This window comes from Silene latifolia, chromosome X, assembly GCF_048544455.1.
Source record: "Silene latifolia isolate original U9 population chromosome X, ASM4854445v1, whole genome shotgun sequence".
Taxonomy (NCBI): domain Eukaryota; kingdom Viridiplantae; phylum Streptophyta; class Magnoliopsida; order Caryophyllales; family Caryophyllaceae; genus Silene; species Silene latifolia.
In genome coordinates this window covers 182,621,934-182,642,449 of record NC_133537.1, presented here as the reverse complement: position 1 = coordinate 182,642,449, position 20,516 = coordinate 182,621,934, and the positions used below count along the sequence as shown (strand labels likewise).

Sequence of the window (20,516 nt, the reverse complement as noted above, 5' to 3'; positions counted from 1 at the left end):
TGCGATCACGACTGTTGATCATGATGATCACATGTTTAAATCTCATTATAAAGAATACAATTGGGAAGTAATTTTTTTACTGTCAACTGGTCCACATATATCGGTAATGATTGGCTGACTAGAGTTTGACATTACTGTCGTGCGACGGTGGTGATCAGTTGATCCCCTAGGTCATACCTATAGGGCAACACTCTTAATTGTTCATTTAATTAATCGTATAACGTTACGAGTGAATTAAATTACTTGAAAATTGACGGACGATTTTGGAAGTAAAATTTACGTATCACATTGAAATTTGATTAAATGAGATACGGTCTGAGTAATCAAATTGTATTATTACTCAGATGAAATTATTGTTTAAAGAAACAATGGAAATTGAATGAATTATTATAAATACAATTTATTGTGATTTATAAATTGGTAAAATATTTTGGTACAAGTAATTATGAATTACTAAGTCGATTTTTGTATATGACGTATTTTTATTAATACGTTGATTTTTAATATGTTAAAAATACATAACAAATTTATGTGACATATGACATATGACATATTGATAAATTGACAAAGATAAAATGGAATCCATTTTATCCTCATATGGACCGAAATATTGGGTGTGATTAACATATTCTTATAATGTTAATTAAATTAGTGGAAGATGTAATCATTTTTCTACAATTAGGCATGGATACCTAGTGTCTCTTGTGGAAGAGCACCAAGCCCATGCATTGGCCTTCCTCCACCCTCCTACCCGGTTTCCCCTAGAAAAGAACAAAGGGTCTTTTGCTTAAAAATTGATCATTCACCATATGTATGTGTGTGTGATAATTTTCATTCATTCATTCTTATCAAAAATATTTTAGAGAGAGATAAAAATACTTTTCTCCTTCCTTCCTCTTTCTCCTACCCGGTTTTAGGAGCTAAGACCAAATTATTTTGGGTCATTTTTCTTTACAAATTAATATTGTACTAGTATTTATAATATTGATTTTAATTAAGAGTGTGCTTTGGGTATAAATCCTTGGGAGATATCCTACATTTGGGTCTTTGTTCATCCAAAAGGAAAGCTCAAGAACAAGAGAGAAGGAGATCTCTCTTGTGCCCTAAAACCGAAAATCCAATGTAAGGATGGAAGATTCTTCTCTTATTTTGATTATAGTTTGCATGCATAAGATCATTTATTAATTTTATGACAAATTAAATTAAAACATATATGAGTATGTTAAGTATATAGATCTACTTTTCTTTCACTTATTTCCTTTTTCTCTAATTGGCACCGCAAAACATTGGTTGAAAGGCCTTGATAAGGCTACTCTCGGAATTGATTCTTGGAAGAAATTGGCTCTAGCTTTCTACAAAAAGTTCTATCCACCGGAAAAGACTAACATGCTAAGAGCTCAAATTACGGGCTTTAAGCAAAGAGATGAAGAATCTTTGTATGAAGCTTGGGAGCGATTCGAAGGAATTTGTCGCTCATGTCCTCATCATGGACTTAGCGAGTGGTTCTTGGTACAACAATTTTGGAACGGTCTTTATGAAGACTCAAGAAACATTCTCAACATGGGATCAAATGGAATGTTCACCGAAGTTGATGACAATCAAACTTGGAACAATATTGAGGAAATGACGGTCCATAATTCACAATATAGTAGACCTCGCAAGGCTACTAGAGGAGGAAAGCATGAAGTGGACTATATTACTCAATTGGGTGCTCAACTTAGTGCTCACATTGATACCATCAATTTAAAGTTCGAAAAAGTTATGGCTATACTTGAAGAAGCCTCAAAATCACCAAAGCAACATGTTAATGCCATGACGGCATCTTCATCAATCCCAAGTGGGATATGTGAGAATTATGGAACTTTGGGACATGACCAAAGTGAATGTAGGGGAACAAATGAACAAGTGAATGCTTTTCAAGCATACAAGAGTGGTACCCCTTATTCAAACTATTACAATGGAAACACCAAATTCCACCCAAATCTCTCATACAAATGCCAAAATGTTCAAAATTCTCAACCAACATACACCCCACCTCCCATGAGAAACCAAAATCAAAGAGCCTTTTACAACCAAAATCAAGGTTACCAAAATCAAACTCCATACAATCAACAAAATGACCAAGTTTTTGATGTTCAAAAAGCGGTTCTCCAAATGCAAAAGAATCAACAAGAGTTTTTCACTCAAATGCAAAAGGATAGTCAAGCAAAGGAAATTACCATCAACAACATCCTAGCCCACACCAAAATGTTAGAAACCCAATTAACACAACTAGCATCTTCAAGCTCACAAAGACAAAAGGGGCAATTACCACCTCAAAGTAATCCCCCGAGACATGAAATGGTTAGTGCCATTCCCTTGAGAAGTGGTACAAGGTATGAAGCACCGGAGAAGCAAGTTGAGGATAAAGTTGTGGAAGCTAGTGACAAAGAAGAAGTTGTGCAAAACTCCAAGGATGGAGAACCATCAAAAGAAGAAGTTTCAAAGAAAAATGAAGACAAGGCCAAGGAGAAGGAGCCCATTGTGATTATACTTCCTTTTCTGAGTCGTCAAGCCAAGCCCAAATTTGATGACCAACTTGGAAAATTTATGGAGATTGTGAAGAATTTGGAAGTCTCGATTCCTTTCACGGAATTAATCAATCACGTGCCGGCCTATGCAAAGTACATGAAAGAAATCCTTACGAAGAAGAATTCGATCCGGAAGCTTGAGACTATCGCCTTCACTAAGGTGAGTAGTGCAATACTTCAAGGGAGTTCACCTCCAAAACTTAAAGATCCGGGAAGCTTCTCAATACCGTGTACCATTGGCGACACCACGATCAACAAAGCCTTATGTGATCTAGGGTATAGTGTGAGTGTTATGCCGTACTCGGTGAGTAAAAGGTTAGGGATGGGAGAGCTTAAATGACCAATATCACAATCCAAATGGCCGATAGATCGACGAAGACACCATTGGGGAAATGGGAAGATGTTCCCGTAAGAGTTGGGAGATTTTTCATCCCGGTGGACATTGTCATTGTTGACATGGAAGAAGACTCCAACATTCCAATCATTCTAGGTAGACCTTTCTTGCACACTGCGGGTGCGATGATAGATGTGAAGCATGGAGAGCTCACTCTAGAAGTGGGAGATGAAAGCATAACTTTCAATCTTGACAAGACTATGAGAGCTCCCCGTTTCCATGAACCATGTTTTATGGTTGATCATTATAGCCGGAAGGATGATAGGAAGAAGTCGGAATTCCAATGGAAGAAGAAAGTTGATGATGCTCCATTCAAAGAGCAAGGAAATTGTAACAAAGAGAGCTTGAAAAGCTCACCAAAGTCAAGCAATGAAGAAGATGGCCTCATTGGCCAAGACAAGAAAGTGGGAGAGTTGCCTCTATCAACTCAAGAGATATTTAGTGACCAAGTAGATGAAGTTTGTGGTCTTTGGGACGATGAGTTTGAAGGGATTTTCAATCCCTACATTGGTAATACTATCGATCAAGACCAACATGAAGGACAACAAGTGCAAAGATCTATTGAAGATCTCTATCATAACAATGAACAAGCTTTTGACTACTTCTTCAAGGTGTTGAGTAACATCAACAACACCTTGGACATGCCCCCATGACATCTCACTAAGGATGAGAGTTTGGTGGAGTCCTCTCCAAACCACCATTTGTAAATATTTCTAACTCCCTAACTTGCATTTTAATTCTTACATTGCATTTTTGTCATTTTTGGATTTTTATGCTTTGATCAAGATATTTATCATTTTTGAGAGAAGTGAGGGAGGGACTAATGATTCTATTGATGTGTAGTGCTTTAGCTTAGTGTGGGGATAGCAATTGCCTAGGCTATTCATGCCTTAGTAGTGCCCCTACAATGAAGAACACGGGATTTGAAGAATGAAAATGACACGGGATATGCAAGTGCACGGATGGAACTGAATCCGGGTAGACCAGGAGGAATCCGAGCGTCCTTATGGGGAATCCGATCGTCTTATGGGAATCCGAGCGTCTATGGGATAATCCGTCTGTCCAAATGAGCTGCAAAATTGAAAATTTTGGCCTGTTATAGAATCCGAGCGTCCCAGCAGAGAAGACGCACGTCTGAAAGAATCCGCTCATCTTTGCAAGAAGACGCCCGTCTTTTTGTTAGTACAGAATAAGAAAAGTTCCTGTAACAGAATCCGCTCGTCTCTGAAGGAATCCGCTCGTCCTGAATTGCAGAAATCCGCCCGTCTTCACTGAAAGACGCTCGTCTTTAGGCGAGATTTCTTGAACCCAAATTAGGCAGAATCCGAGCGTCCCGAAGGGAATCCGCTCGTCTTCCCCCTGAAGATTCGAAATTTCGGGTGTTTTTAAATACCCCTTCCCACACTCATTCATTCATTCATACATTCAAAACACTACCCATAAACCCCAAAACCCCAAAACCCTCATCCTCTCCATCACCAAAAACAAGATTTCCTCAACCAAATTCAACAAAATAAAATCCAAACTTCCTTATAACAACAATTAATCACTCCTTTTCCAACAATAATCAATCCAAGCACCAAAATCTTCAACCTTTGAGTTGATTTTTGAAATACAAAGGCAAATCCTTTCATCTTAAAATCGATTTGGTATAATCATCAATGGCAAGAACAAAAGGGTCAACAAAGGCACTCAAGGCAAAGGCACTCTCAAAAAGGCAACAATGCCTTCAAGCAAAGAAAGCTTCAATGGCAATGGTGGTTGCTAATGCAAACTTGGAAGTTCAACAACAACAAGATCCTCCCTTGGAAGCAACAACAACAACTCCGGAAATTGCTCAATTATCAAACTATCTGGAGGTAATTTTCATTTCTAACTCCCATAAGGATACATTTGCCAAGTATGCTAAGAAAGCCATTCTACCCACCAAATTCATATGTGAAGATGCCTTGAACAAATTGGGTGTCCTTGAACAAACAAAAGCCTTCTTTGAAGCCATGGGGTTGGGAAAATGGTTCACTACAAGAGAATTGACATACCCCTACCTTACCTTGGAATTCCTAAGTTCATTGAAAGTGACTAAGGTAGAGACTAAAACATACATCGAGTTTCGCCTTGCCAATGTGAATAGGCGCAACACCTTTGATGTTTTGAGTAAAGCATTAGGTCTTAGTGATACACCTCGTTATCATAAGATGCCCAAAAAGTATGACCCCGCTCCTCTTTGGGAGGCGATTTCCGGGAAGAAATTTGAGAACTTTCATGCTTGTCGCACTCTATTAGTCCACCATCCGGGCATTAGAGTGTGGCACAAAGTCATCGGGAATACTATAATTGCAAGAAAAGACACTAATCACTTTACGAAGCTCGATTTTATTCTACTTGAGTCGGCCTTAAATGTTGGAAGGGAATTCACTAAGCCTTACAATGCTCTAAGGCTTTTGGTGGAAATATGGCTCAATGTTGATTGTGGTAAGGAAGGCACCGCTTTTATCGTAAATGGAGGTCTAGTTACTCTCTTGGCCAAGTACTTTGATCCAAATTTCAACAAGGATAACACTATGTGGCGATCAAAGGGGGTCATCTCATTGACATGGATGCTATGATTAACAAGTACAAGTGGGTCAAGCATAATCCTCTTGACACCAACTATGGGTGGCCCACCAATGATGCTAGATCTTTCCCTTTGCCTTCCAAGATATGCCGCTTGAGTGCTCAAAGAACAAACTTCCTCCTCCATTGTCACACCACCCTACCCATTCAAATATCAAGAGTTCAAACCCGAAAGTGTTGAAGTGGGCAATGACTACATGACTCTACTTATGCATGAGATGCATAAACAAGCTTACAATAATCGAGTAGATGCATACTTGGCCCAATATCCACCCCTCTTTCATTTAGCTAGGCAAGGACTACTTGATCCTTCATGTCCTTTGCCTAGTTGGGCGGATAGGGAAGTCTTCTTTCCAAGCACATCTAGGGGTGAAAGACCGGGTGAAGATGGGAATGTCGATGATGAGGTTGATGATGATGAGGGTGTTGATGATGAGGTAGATGATGAAGAAGAAGAGGCTAATGAAGATGATGAAGGAAGTGAGCAAGGAAGTGAAGAGGGAAGTGGTGATGAGTCCACTTCTATGGAGGAAAATGATGACAATGATGATATGGTGGAAGACTAGCAAGCTTTGGAGGCTCCTACCCTCTTGAGGTTTGTCTACTTCTTTCTTTGTTTTATTTATTTTTATCTTGATCATAATTGGAGAGTCCTAGCAACATGAGGACTAACACCTCGGCCACATTGAGGTGTTCTTTTATTGTTCCCATTTGAAAAATCCAAAATGACAATTTAGCTTCATGCATTGCATATTGTGTGTATGAACTACCCCATATTTTAAGACATTAGAAATAATGTCTATCTCGGTTTGGGGAAGTACATGCATACGCAACGGAAGGTAATCTAAATTACGCTCTCCGTCATAAACAAAAACCCATGCATCATGTAGTGTAGATTAGTATATCTTGCATTTAGTATAGAATTCATGCATCATACTTGCATAATTTCCTATCATTTTGGCCATTGAAGACAATGCTCATATTAGTGTGGGGATGGGAAATTCTAACTTAACTTTTATTCAAAAACCCAAAAAAATCAAAAAATTTCGAAAAATCAAAAAAATTAAAAAATTTGAAAATCCAAAAACAAGTTCATTTCCTTTGTAGTGTAGACTTGTATATATTATTGTATATATTGTGTTTGTTCTATCCTTGTTCACATTGATCGACTACGCCACATCCGAGGCATGAGGATATTGAAAACCGCATGGTATGATCTTTCCAATCTCCTTTTTCCTCTTTATGTTAATGACTATGTTGCTTTATTTTGATTGATGCGGTATAACAATGTGAATTTAGGACTTGCATTTAGATTATATGGCATATTAGTTGGTAGAATCATTTGAATTAGGATGTATATGTGTTAGTTGTATCATGGCATGTAGTTGCATGTTAGAAAATTTTGCGAAACCGTCTACTTGGGAAGCTTGACAAGTGTATATAGGCCCTAGTAGATGCTTTTTCTTCTTAAGACTTTGCTTGTTAGAATACTTGTAAAACACCCTAGGATGTGTCATGCTAGTATCCTTTGACCCATGGATTCAGGCCTAGTCAAGAGTACCTTGTGGTGTGATAACTCCTTGGCTACCGTTTATTCCAAGGTGACCCTTGAAACCATGCATGCATCCATCATCCATGTTCTACCACATTTTTGTCATCAAAGGGAATGGGCACAAAAAGAAAATTGATTTGAGTTCAATGAAATGAAAAGTGAAAGAAAGTTTGCAAAATGCATCAAATGAAAAGAGGAGCAAAAATAGACTCATAATGCTTCAAATATAAGGCACCCTCACTACAAATGGGGTGACCTTGAAAATGTTTCAAAGAAATGCAAAAAGTTGTCAAGTTTTGAAATGCCAAAAATCAAAGAAATGGCAAAAGAAAGTGTTCTCAAATGTCAAATGCCACATGAAATTAGGGGGAAAAACAAAAACAAAAGAAAACTCCCAAAATGAAACTCAAATATCTATCAATCCCTTTATCCATCGTATCCATTTCTGTGCATGGTAGAGAGGGGACGACCCTTATTCTTGTCTAGGCAAGAGGGGGAATTCCGCGATCCTCCAGTGTTTCTAACACCATAGGGAGTCTACTCTTGACAAAAGCATTTAACGATTGAGGACAAAGGTACCCTATCTTGACACAATTTGGAGGTGATTTATTGGTATCCTTCTAGGCTTAATAGTTTGAAGAAATTGCATCTATGAAGGAGTGTGTACCCTTGAATTGCTTCCCTTGTAGATAATTTCCGCCACTTAGATGAGGAAAGTGGCTATTCTTTTGTAGATGCATTCATTACTTGATTTTGTGTGCTTAATGTTTGGATGTGTCGCCATTTTGGCAAGACCCACCTTGCCTTGCAAGAAGGCATCCTACCTCATGGTTGTCTTGTTGTGAGTTAAAGGGGCGGAGTGAGACCCGCTAATTGTCTCATACCAGCTATGATATTAGGTTAGTTTAAATAACGGTCCTAGTCTTTGTCACCTCTTTACTCGGGATGAGCAAAGGTTCGGTTTGGTTATATTTGATGTGACCATAATTAGAGCATATTTAGTCCCCGAATTAGCCTTGTTCCCATGCTTTTTAGTGCATATTTGGGTAATTTATTGTCTTTAGTCCTTTGTTTTGCATATTCTTTGAGGTTTTGTTTCCTTGGTAGGAAAGGAGTGCAAATCTTGCTTTTTCATGGCAAAATAGAGCTAAATTGATTGAATTCAATGACCAAGCATCAAAGAGAAGACAAGATTAGAAGGCCTTTGTACATACTATAGTAGATGGGCAATGATGAGAAAAGATCCTTACATCCCCGAGGAAATCCTCAAGGATTTTATGAAGAGAAAGGAAGAAAAGAAGAAAGAAAGTAGCTTGTAAGACAATCCGAGCGGATTGTCCATAAGACGCCCGTCCAGCAAGGGCAATCTGAGCGTCTTCCCCAGCTGGACGCCCGTCCAGAACCACCATAATCCGCCCGTCTTCCCTTGAATCCGCTCGGCCAGAATCTCCACAATCCGCCCGTCCCGTGCCCTGGATGCTCGGATTGTCTGTCAGCCATTTCGTCTTCTACAAGTTTCAAGGAAGGATGCGCATATTTTTCTAAGACCGGCCAAAAGGAGACCGGAGTCTCCCTTGAGACAGGCGATTCCTCAAGGACTTAATCGTCATTTAAGCCCTTAGTAAACCCTAATATATGTAACTAATCCCCACTATAAATACCCCATTAGGCTAATTAAAAAATCATGTTCTTCTTAGCAATCTTTAGTGTAGTTAATATCAATCAAATCTCTCTTTAATCTTGTAATCAACGTTTAATCAAGTCTTAATACAAGTTTCATTTCCTTAATCTCTCTCTTGTTCATCTTTCATTTTGGGTAATTGAAGATTATTTGGGTTATTATTGGGAGATTGACAACCTTCCAATCAATAATCAAGCACTTCTATTATTCTTTGCTTTATTATTGGAATCATTAGTAGGTATAATTCTCTTAATCCCTTTTTAATTATTGTTAATTATCTTCATTTATTCATCATGTTTTACTTTGTTGGTATGATTGACAACCTTGCTAGCATATTCAACATGATAATGAGTGAGTAGTTTCTTAGCTAGGGCTAATGGGTAATTAGAGGAAACCAACATGGGGGATGATTCATGCTTAAATTAATATGTTTTCATAAATTATTTTCTTGCTTGTTGTGATCTCAATTTATGCACATGTTATGTTTGATGAAATGCGAGCCTATGAATCCTTGCATTTTTTACCCATCACCTATCTTTTCAATGAGACTTGTAAGACATAAACCAACTCGAGTCTCATTAGACCATGCATATAGTTGAGTAGGGAAGATTAAGTCGACTTATAGGTGTTGTACAATCTAATCGATTCGGCTCCGGGACCCAAACTTTCCTAGGATTGTAAGATATAAACCAACTCGATCCATCACAACAATAGTGGCTTGCTTATAATTTGAGAATATGTTCGTATGATCAATTCCCATGAATCCCCTATGACCCCATGACACCCTAGTGCCTTTTATCAATTGTTTACACCCTTTTTTAATCATCTTGCTTGTTTACTTTTATTGCTATTTAGTTTAGTGATCTTCTACTTCAAACCCCAAATTGTGACACCCTTAGACACCACTAGTTGCAATTGAAAATCTCATCTCAATTCTCGTCCTTTGGGATCCGACCTTTACTTGCCTCTTTACTAATTGTAGAGTTGTTTGTGGAGTTATAAATTGTGTTTTGGTCTAGGTGCTCCTAACGATAAGTACCGAAAACTAAACCTCCAAGTGAGTCCGACCACCTATTGGTGGTGAATATGAGTGAGTAGCATGATAAGAGAGATTGTTGATAAGAAATGAATGAGAAGTTATTGATATAGGCTAATGGAATTTGATTTTTGGGAAATGAGAAGGTAACAGTATGATTAAAGAGCTAGGTAATAGGAGTAATGAGTTGAGTAAAATATGGGCATTGTCAAGTGCAATGGGACAAGAAGGATGGGAGTAAGTTGAGTGAAAGTTCGCAAAAGTTATGGGGCACGAAGTAAGGAATCATGGAGATGTATGATACTATCATGAGGGTGAGAGTGAAGGGTTACATAGGAATTTTAGGACGACATGTTAGTCATGATTTTTGAGGAATTAAGGGAGTATGATGTTGGTAGAGTATTTGCATGGTAGGAGACTTTGGTGGTGAGCTAGGTGATGATACAATCGAGGACAGAACTGGAATGAATGCTGAGCTAATTTTGTTGATGGATTTCATGTTCGTTATTTGGGATAGTAACCGAAGATAGGAAATGAACTATTATATTTAGAGGTGATTATGAGAGAGTAGTGATACGGAATATGGTGGTATCGTGGTGTTGTCACTAGTGGTTAAGGATGATGGTGGTTAAGGATGATGTTAAATAGGTAAGTTAGCCGTTCTAAAGAGGTTGATTTTGTGGAGGCTTGATTTGTATGTATGGGTGCGAGGGAGTAGAAGACGTGGATGTACGAGGCGTTTGCTAGTAGTTAAGTATTAAGGATATGGTCACATCAGTCAGAAAATGGTAATTATGTGGATGAGAGAAGGTGTTATGAAGGGCTTATGAGTTTAACCTGGTGTTAGCAATATACCTTACCAAATGTTTACTTATCTGATCAGGATTGGCTAGTTAGATTTAATTATGTCTATGATTTGTTTAAGTAATTGTGTGAGGTTCTGACCTCATGAGTAGTGGTGTGGTACGATATTCATAAAGTTGTTATTTGGTTATTTTGTGCAACATGTTGCATGGTTGGATAAGTCACGAGATGATCGTGGAGTCGGGACACTGTTTATTAGTAATGTGGTTGTTGTGTTCCGGGTTGCGATTCAGGCACGGTACTCCGTGTTGCGATGCAGGTACTTTCGCACTGCAGTCTGGCTGTTGGTGGCGGTTTTGTCATGCCGTCATCGGTTGTGGTGGAGTTGGCGGGATACTTTTGAGACGAACCTTTGAAAGTATATGTCAGCCTAGTATGATCATATAGATTGTTATTCTGTTTACTGTTGTTTCCTCTGATTTTCGGCTTGTGGGTGAGAGTAGAGTATAATACGGAACATAATTGCACGTGTGGTGGTTGTTGTCATGGAACAACGATATTTTGTTGATGGGACATAGTTGTGGGATGTTGTGGAATACTTTCGATCTTGTGTTAGATGAGGCATTGTTGACATAGTGTGGTAAGTAATTGGGGGAGCATGTGTATACTGAGATGGAAGCTGCAGGTGGTTCATAATCTTATTGGAGCAGTAAGTATGGAGTGTTGGGAATTAGTATCATGTTAAATTAAGGATGAGTTTGGCGGCAGAAAAAAGGGAAATTTGAGGACCTAGTGAGTGTGTATTAATTTATGGATCGTGGGTGATGTTGTGGGGATAGGAGGTGCATGAATAGGGAAAAACGTGGTTGTGCGGTAGTGTGGAAGAGTTTAAGTAGTATCTTTGCTGAGGATTTTGTGGTATATGTTAGGTGGTGTGCGGAGTAATTAGAGGTATGGAACTGTTAGAGAAAGAGAGCCTTGGATATGGGAATGATTATCGGCGTTGAGGTTATAATCGGTGATCGGTGACATGAGATGGTGATAAGGGGAACATATAGCTAAGGATATACTACTAATTGGGTTACGAGGACGTAACGTTTATCTTATGAGTGGTAGGATGCGACCGAAAAAGTTTAATGGTTATGCATGTTGCAGTGTATTTGGAAGTTTTGAGTATTGGTATAAAATAAGAATTGACTTGTAGTTGATATTATTAAAGGTAAAGGTTATGCTTGTAGTAGTATGTATTTTATATGTATGGCTATGGACTAAGGTTGTAGGTAACTATGGTTGCGATAGGGTTGACGGTTTTGGTGGTGAAGTGTATGAGTGTGAGTAAAATTCGAGGACGAAGTTCATTTTAAGGGTGGTAGAATGCAACATCTCGCTTGGTGAATTTTGTTGGTATTGGATTTGCTAGTGAGCGGTATAGTAGTAAGACAAAGTTGGCAGCACTAGTGTTGTTGGTATTCGATAGTATTATAGAGGTAGGTGGGCTATTTTATGGTTGATGCTATGTTGCGAGCTACGTTGTTGAGGCAGGCGACGTTGGGTGAGTTAGTGTCAAGGTTGGAGGATGAGAGTTGAGTGGTGTTGGTTGGTGGAGTGGTATGTGTGCATGCTATATAGGTATGGGTGTGAACTTCGAGGACGAAGTTCGTTTTAAGAAGGGAAGACTGTAATACTACGGTTTTATGGTCTTAGTTTACTCGGTCGAGTAGGCCATACTCGGTCAAGTGAGTTGTCGAGTTCTTTTAAACAGGCTTCTGTTTTGGGTGCACTCGACCGAGTTGTGAGAAACTCGGTCGAGTAGGTCGTACTCGGCCGAGTACTTCAGGTACTCGACCAAGAACCCGGTCTAACGGGTTATATTCCGCGGTTTTGATTAAAATGATTAGAGGAGTATAAAGTAGCGCTTAATCAGTTTCTAAAACATTTTTACAAAACTTAATCTACGTTCATTGCTCCTCAAATCATCTTCATCATCTTTAAGCAAGGGTTGATCGGTCGTGAGTCATTGTATCTCGTTTCCCGTGTCGATTATGTTGGTAAGTCTCTAGCATTTTCTTAATCAGTATATGGTTGTCCTTAGGGGTTATGCAAACCCTAGATTGGGTTAATTTGGAGGTAGAGATTGATTGTGATAGTTTGTGATTAGTATTGTTTGTTTACCCTTGTTGCAGGTGACGATGTGGTACTCGTTGTGCATTTGTATGATTGGCTGCAGTATAACGGATTGCAAAATGGTAGGGTTTCCCTACTCAGTTGATTTTGTAATTGATCATAAGATGTGATATTGATTGATTGGTTGCCATGATTATTGTTGTGATTGTGGTTAATTGTTATATCTCAGGTTATTGGTTACTGTTAGCGAAGCCATTCTTGGGAGATGGTCTTCACACCCAAGTTTGCCTTTTGTGGCTCCCGTCACAAGGGGGGTATGCACATTAATCATCTAGGTTCGTGTAATACCCGTAAATTTTTATAAAGTTAATCATCATTTTATATTTTGTAAAAAAAAAAAAAAAAAAAAACTAATTGTCACGGTTTAGGCTGAGTTGGGTGAAGCCCAATATAACCCATCATATATATACAAAAAATAGGACACCATCATCTTTCATAACATTAAACGAAAAAAAAAAAAAAAGAAATCAGGCAGAGAGACAATACAGCAGCGACGAACTCGACGAAGGGACTTGGGGGTTCGTTGATCAAATTTCTTACTTATTTTCAGCCCAATTCGTAAGTAAGACTATCCTATCATCATTAATTCGATTATTAGCTTATTATTGTAGTGTATAGTTCGAATTATGAAAACCTAGAAATAAAATTTGGGGGTTTTGGTATAATTGTATTAAGACGGATTTAATTGTTGTATAATTGTTATAATTTGTCTAGGCTTGTATAAATTGGTATAAAAGACCGTCTTATGTAGCGACCTTAGCTGTGACCGAGCTGTAGCTCAGGCCGTGACCAAGACTTCTACCACAGTGGGTGTGGGGCTGTCGGGCTGTCGAGGTTGGCTTGTGGCTGTAGCTGGTGGGTTTGGTATGGTTAGTGTAGTTTGTATTAAGACGGGTTGTATTACATTGTTATACCATCTCAGTTACCTGAGGCAAATAGTATAAGAAACAACCGAGTCAAAGGTACTTTAACAAAAATAAGTACTAAGTGATAAAATCAATGTCCACATTGGACTTACAATTCCCACGGCTAAAAGCCACCAATAAATGAAGTACTAAATAAATTTAATTACAATTGACAAATTTAAGCGATAACTAATAAGTAAAGTCCAACTACTCATGATAACTAAAAGTGATGACTCGAGTCACAGCTCACACGTCCAAGCCAAGCAACAACCATCAGCTATACCTACCTGCTTATAAATCTATTTTCATTACGGAAATAGACAATTTAAAGATAACAATGAACACACAAGTCAACAATATAAGAACCATAATAAAATAAAAGGACGACATGCGAATAGTATGAAATAAACAACGAAATGAATACGAAGTCACAACGTCACGATCTCAACAATATGTCACAAGTAGTCTGTTGCCGAGGCTCTCGGCCCAAGCTCAACCACACCATGTGGACTAGCCACGCCAGGTCCAGGGCTAAGTCCTTACACCATGCCCTACCTATCCTATCCAAACCAAGGTCCACGACTCTTCCACATCCCCGTGCCTGGCCTATCCAATTCACAATCCATCTCGCAACCTCGTTGCCAAATAATACCAAATGCCAATATAATAACCAATAACAATATAAATGCCAACAACAATATCTTTCCACAATGCCAAGTTCCTTTATATCAATGTAATATGTCAATTCATGATAAAATAGAATAAAATACCATCTTATGACATGAACATGCCAAATAAGCTGACAATGAATTCAACACAGCTAATAAGCATTCGTGGCAAGTAAAGCACATAAGAAAACCCCGCATACAAATGTTGAGTAGCTAGCCTACCTTTAGCAATTATCCAAGCTCAGCTAACAAATGCTAAAATGGTTCTTCGACAAAGCCTTCACCTAAGAATTCAATAGTATTCAATTACTAACCTTTCTAATTAATTCTAGTATGAAAAGATAACTGACAAATAAAACGGAAAAGTTCAGAGAACTACAATGCTTAGTTTGATTTGTCTTAAATGTTTAACGATGAAGACAAGTAAAGTATGTAAACAAACTATAATACTAGGACTTTCTTTCTATTTTCCCTCTCCTTTTCCTTCAGATTTCAGCCCACACCAACAACTACTTTTAAGAACTACTTTTAAGAATTAGCTGTAATTGGAGGTGCGTATGAATACTGAAAGAGTAGGGAAGTCTGATTGCTAAGGACATGCCACATAGGTGGAAATTTTGACAATGTATTAAAATAAGCTAGAAATTCCTCCATTAACCCACACCCACAACAACCTATATACGGCATACACAGAGCTCCCCTTGTCACCCATACACCATGTATAAGATGGTCTCACAATCTATAAGATGGTATAATAATGTAATACGACCCGTCTTAATACAAACTACACTAACCATACCAAACCCACCAGCTACAGCCACAAGCCAACCTCGACAGCCCGACAGCCCCACACCCACTGTGGTAGAAGCCTTTGTCACGGCCTGAGCTACAGCTCGGTCACAGCTAAGGTCGCTACATAAGACGGTCTTTTATACCAATTTATACAAGCCTAGACAAATTATAACAATTATACAGCAATTAAATCCGTCTTAATACAATTATACCAAAACCCCTAAATTTTATTTCTAGGTTTTCATAATTCGAACTATACACTACAATAATAAGCTAATAATCGAATTAATGATGATAGGATAGTCTTACTTACGAATTAGGCTGAAAATTAGGTAAGAAATCTGATCAACGAACCCCCAAGTCCCTTCGTCGAGTTCGTCGCTGCTGTATCGTCTCTCTGCCTGATTTCTTTTTTTTTTTTTCTTTAATGTTATGAAAGATGATGGTGTCCTATTTTTTGTATACTAGTTGGAAGGGTGTGTGCTTCGCACACACCATCCAACTCTTAATCGTACAGTAGAAGAAATATGAAGCCTGTGCCATCAAACATACAATCGCAGTAGAGAAGTCGTAGAAATTTGCTTATTTGCTTGCAAACATAAGTTGCTAGAGAGATTTCAGTTTCGGAAATAAATTAATTTTTTAAATGTATCCGTAAACATTTGTGTTTTCTTAATATATAAGCCATAATCTACCTTTAAAATAAGTGTGTGAACATCACCACGTCCTTTTTGCACCAACTACTGATCAAAATTCAAAATATATTGGTTAACGGGTTAACCATATATGTAGTCTCTCACTTTGTGATAATTCTCAAGGTATGAAGTAACATTGGTGTTTAGCTGTATAATAAGTATAAAAATTCTACGATATAAATCACTATTTATAAGACTACAAGGAAAACTCATAAAGATTTTCCACCCGAGCGATTATAAATGTTCCATATCACTACAAATTATAGACATAGTGCACTCATTTAAACCAAAATAAAAAAAATGTCGACAATCACACGCAGCCGGATTAACAGCAACCTCCTCACAATATTAGTCAACTAAATGTGACAGCTGATGACTTATGCTCTTTTAACATAACAATCAAACCCTGATCATGATTCACCTATTGGAGCACAAATGACAGATACAATTAAAAACAAGCCCTATAATCAATACTATACCATCTCACTAATACAAAGTGATGATACCATGAAAGAGAGAAGTGTGCTCGTAGTTTCGTTGTGTGTACTCGTTACTCCTTCCTAAAATCTCCGTACCAGGCTAACAATATACCCATCATTTTCTAGTTTTGTTGCAATGTGAATATAGCTTCTCGAATGCAAAAAAAGTGCTTAAAAAATATACTCGTATACTATATTCTCATCTCAAGTACTTGATAACCATTGAAACTTATAGTTTCAACATCAGGTGTCGGAAAATCTTAATAATACGACACGTAAATCGAGTAAGTTCGAATATCTCCATCGTTGTGCATTATACTGACCTTGTATTTCCGGTTACACCGAGAGAGAAAAAAGAATAACTTCTACTAAGTTCATAAAGCTTATCACGGTAACAAATTTACGGAGTAACGATTCACCTACCCCGCAAAAGCACTGCCACGTACTAATAGTGACCATACATTTACCTGTTCGCTTGCACAAAACACCCAAAAGGTACACAACGTTACATACCGTACAAGCCGTGCCCTAAGTACTCGTAGCAAGTACTTGATATTACCTACATAAGAAAATAATGGTGCTTTATTACTATAATACCTCACCTTACCTCATAACAATACTTATTTTAATCAACTTACCCCACAACAATACTTATTTTAATCACGCAGACACCCACCCACGATAATACCCTGCAATACCTTCCCTAGCTCCAATTACGAAACTCTACTACAATATTCTACCTTATTTTAATCCGTCTCCTTAATTCTAGTGACCCATAAATAGGAAGGATTATCTAGAATAGGAGAGAGTAACATTTTTACGGTTTACCATCTTGGTTTTGTCAGGGACTTACTCAGGGGCGGATATATGGGGCAGGGGCGGAGCCAGGATTTAAATTAAGGGGTAGCGAAACTTTTATAAGTTATTTTCCTATTAAAAGAAGCGTAAGCATAAGAAAAATATAGATTTTATAGTACCAGTTAGTTTTTTATTATCTATAATAATCACTTTTTTTTAAAATTTGGAAATAAGGTAAAATGTTTTCGCAATTATTGTCGTCGTCGTCGTTGTTGATAGCGTGTTATATTTTACACACAAATTCTTGTCTTGCATATCCGTCTTAAGGTTAAAACGGACAAATAAAATAGATGAGACAAAAGTGAAAAGCGTAATATATATCATACTCTTTCCGTCTTAGCCATGTGCTTAAAGGACTAGTATAATAAATTTATGTAATCCAATAGGTTGGGATTTTAAGAATAAGATGTGTGGAGAGAAAAACTAAATTAGGTAAAAAAAAAAAACATTGCATCTAAGGGGAATTGAACACAGGTTTCCTGCAAAAAATGGCAACAACATGACCACTAGACCACAAACTGATTGATGTAAATATTGCAAAGTGATTTATAATTATTCTTGAAACCAAACCAGCGACAAACGGAGTAGCAGATCTTCATCTTTCTCGTTGAATTTTCTGGGTTTGGGGTAGCAGCTGCTACCCCATGCTACTTAGTAGCTACGCCCCTGATACGGGGTGATGCACCCCCATTAATTTATTAAAAAAAAAAATAGAATAGGTTAGGCAAAAAATTGTTGAAGCCAAATTAAACATTACCCAGTAATCCAGTATTAAATTGCAAACCCAGCCTCTCCGACTTCCTCCTCTTTGATTAGTTGAATCCTATTTCAATACTTCATCTTTTCCCCAAATTCCAATTTTTTGTCTCCATCAAGCAACAGTCGGGTAGACAAACTGTCAACACTGTCAACACCTACCATTGTCGTCTCTAATTTTCCGTCTTCATCAAGGTATGGAGTATACTGGTGATTTGGGTTTGGGAATGTACATTATATGATGTAGTATATTGGGGATTGGCGAATATGGTGATTTGTTTGCAAATTTACCGTAATAAGCTTAACGTTTTTGGATTTTGTGCAATAATTTCTACACGAACATACTGATATAGCAAAAATAAGTGTTCTTCAATGGAATGGTAAATTGTTGTGTATTTGTGTCGTAATTTGAAGTTTTACTAATACAAATTCTAGAATAAGACGGGTTTTACACCAGATGATTCTTTTCTATAAAATTTTATTCATTTATAAAGTAATTTGTATATAAATAAACCGTCTTATACAACAACTACCAACTAATATTAAAGTCTACTGGGTGTAAAGTTGGAATTTTTATTTTTTTAAAATTTTGATTATTATTCGAAGTCGGAAACCTTAGAAATAAGAACGATGAACTGACTGATTAAAATTTGCGGGATCTGTTTTTTTATGAGAAAGAAGAGAGGTGATGGTTGTGTCTAGAGGTTAGACCTGCGTGAAGTATTATTGGTGAGAAAAGCCAACTTTTAATGGTGATTAATTAAACAAATATGTTTAGAAGAGGAAAGCATGGGAGAAGGCAACTGAAAATTAATAGGGGATGGCATAACAGTAATATGTGATGTCATGCAAGGGTAAAGGCAGTCTCAAAGTGACAAACCCCCCTCATTCTTTTTTTATATATGATATGATATATGATGGGTTATATTGTGCTTCACCCAACTAAGCCTAAACCGTGACAATTAGGTTTTTTTTTTTTTTTTTTTTTTTTTTTTTTTACAAAATATAAAATGATGATTAACTTTATAAAAATTTACGGGTATTACAGTCTTTCCCCCATAAAATGAACATCGTCCCGAAGTTCACCCAAAGCTATCACAACACAACCTACCAAAAAAATGTAAATTATTGAATTAACGGTGTTTTACATTCCATCCTCCTAAAAAGAAGGTTACGTCCCCGTAACCATATACATACCTAATGGAAGAGATGAGGATAATTCTCGCGCATGGAGGCTTCTGTTTCCCAGGTAGCTTCCTCCATTTCATGATTAGACCATAACACCTTCACTAAAGACACTTCACTATTCCTTGTCTTGCGAACTTTAGTGTCCAATATCTCTTTAGGAATTTCTTCATAAGTAAGCTGATCGTCCAATTCAATATTCTCAATTTTCAGCACATGTGATGGGTCACTTACATATTTTCTGAGCTGTGACACGTTGAACACATTATGGACTCTTGCTAAAGCTGGAGGTAGTACAAGACGGTATGCTACCTCCCCAACTCTATCCAGAATCTCATATGGTCCTATATATTTCTGACTCAACTTTCCACGCTTCCCAAATCTCATGACTCTCTTCATTGGTGACACTTTAAGAAACACCTTATCACCAACATTGAACTCAATCTCGGATCTCCTCAAATCTGCATAGCTTTTCTAACGATCTTGTGCAGCTTTCATCTTCTTTCTAATTATCTGAACTTGCTCAATCATCTCGTAGACCATTTCAGGTCCTACCACCATCCTCTCAGCACTATCATCCCAACAAGTTGGACTTCTACACCTCCTACCATACAAGGCCTCAAAAGGAGCCATGCCGATACTGGCATGATAGCTATTGTTATAAGAGAATTCGATCAAATCCAGCCTCTCCTCCCAAGACCCTCCAAACTCCAGAATACATGCCCTAAGCATGTCTTCTAGTGTTTGGATGCTTTGCTCTGTCTGCCCGTCCGTCGCAGGATGAAATGCTGTACTCATCTTCAATTGTGTTCCCAAAGACTCTTGCAGCTCCTTCAAAAATTTAGATATAAACCTCGAATCCCTATCTGACACGATATCTTTAGGAATCCCATACAATTTCACCACATTCCTCCTATAAGCCTTTACCAACTCAGCCTTACTCCAGGTATCTTTCATGGGAATAAAGTGAGCAGACTTAGTTAATAGGTCCACTATTACTCATATCCTATTGTTCCCCTTTTGAATCCTAGGTAATCCCACAATAAAATCCATAGATATACACTCCCATTTCCACTCGGGTACCTCCAAGGGCTGCACTTTCCCTTGAGGCCTCTTATGCTCTACTTTAACCCTCTGACAAGTCAAACACTTAGCTACAAATTCCGCCACTTCCCTTTTCATTCCAGGCCACCAAAATGTTTTCTTCAAGTTTTTATACAATTTATCTCCTCCAGGGTGAACTGAATATAGAGTATTATGAGCCTTAGACAAGATACTCCTCTTCAATTCTTCATCTTCAGGAACACACCAACGGCCCTCAAAGCGGAGGCTACCATCAGCACC

The 20,516-nt window shown here is 37.9% G+C and overlaps 1 protein-coding gene and 1 non-coding gene across 2 annotated transcripts; both read right to left on the bottom strand.

Moving 5' to 3' along the window:
- Positions 1-1,386: 1,386 nt before the first annotated feature.
- LOC141624354 (small nucleolar RNA R71) lies at positions 1,387-1,493 on the bottom strand. The gene has a single exon (XR_012534160.1). It is a non-coding gene; the product is annotated as a small nucleolar RNA R71 (small nucleolar RNA).
- Positions 1,494-19,184: 17,691 nt separating this feature from the next.
- Positions 19,185-19,571, bottom strand: LOC141618858 (uncharacterized). Its single transcript, XM_074435923.1, has one exon. The coding sequence runs from the start codon at positions 19,569-19,571 to the stop codon at positions 19,185-19,187; it is 387 nt and encodes a 128-aa protein (XP_074292024.1).
- Positions 19,572-20,516: the final 945 nt, after the last annotated feature.

Coding starts and splice junctions, on each gene's coding strand:
- LOC141618858 (XM_074435923.1), bottom strand. CDS start 19,571: ATGAAGAGAGTCATGAGATTTGGGAAGCGTGGAAAGTTGAGTCAGAAA.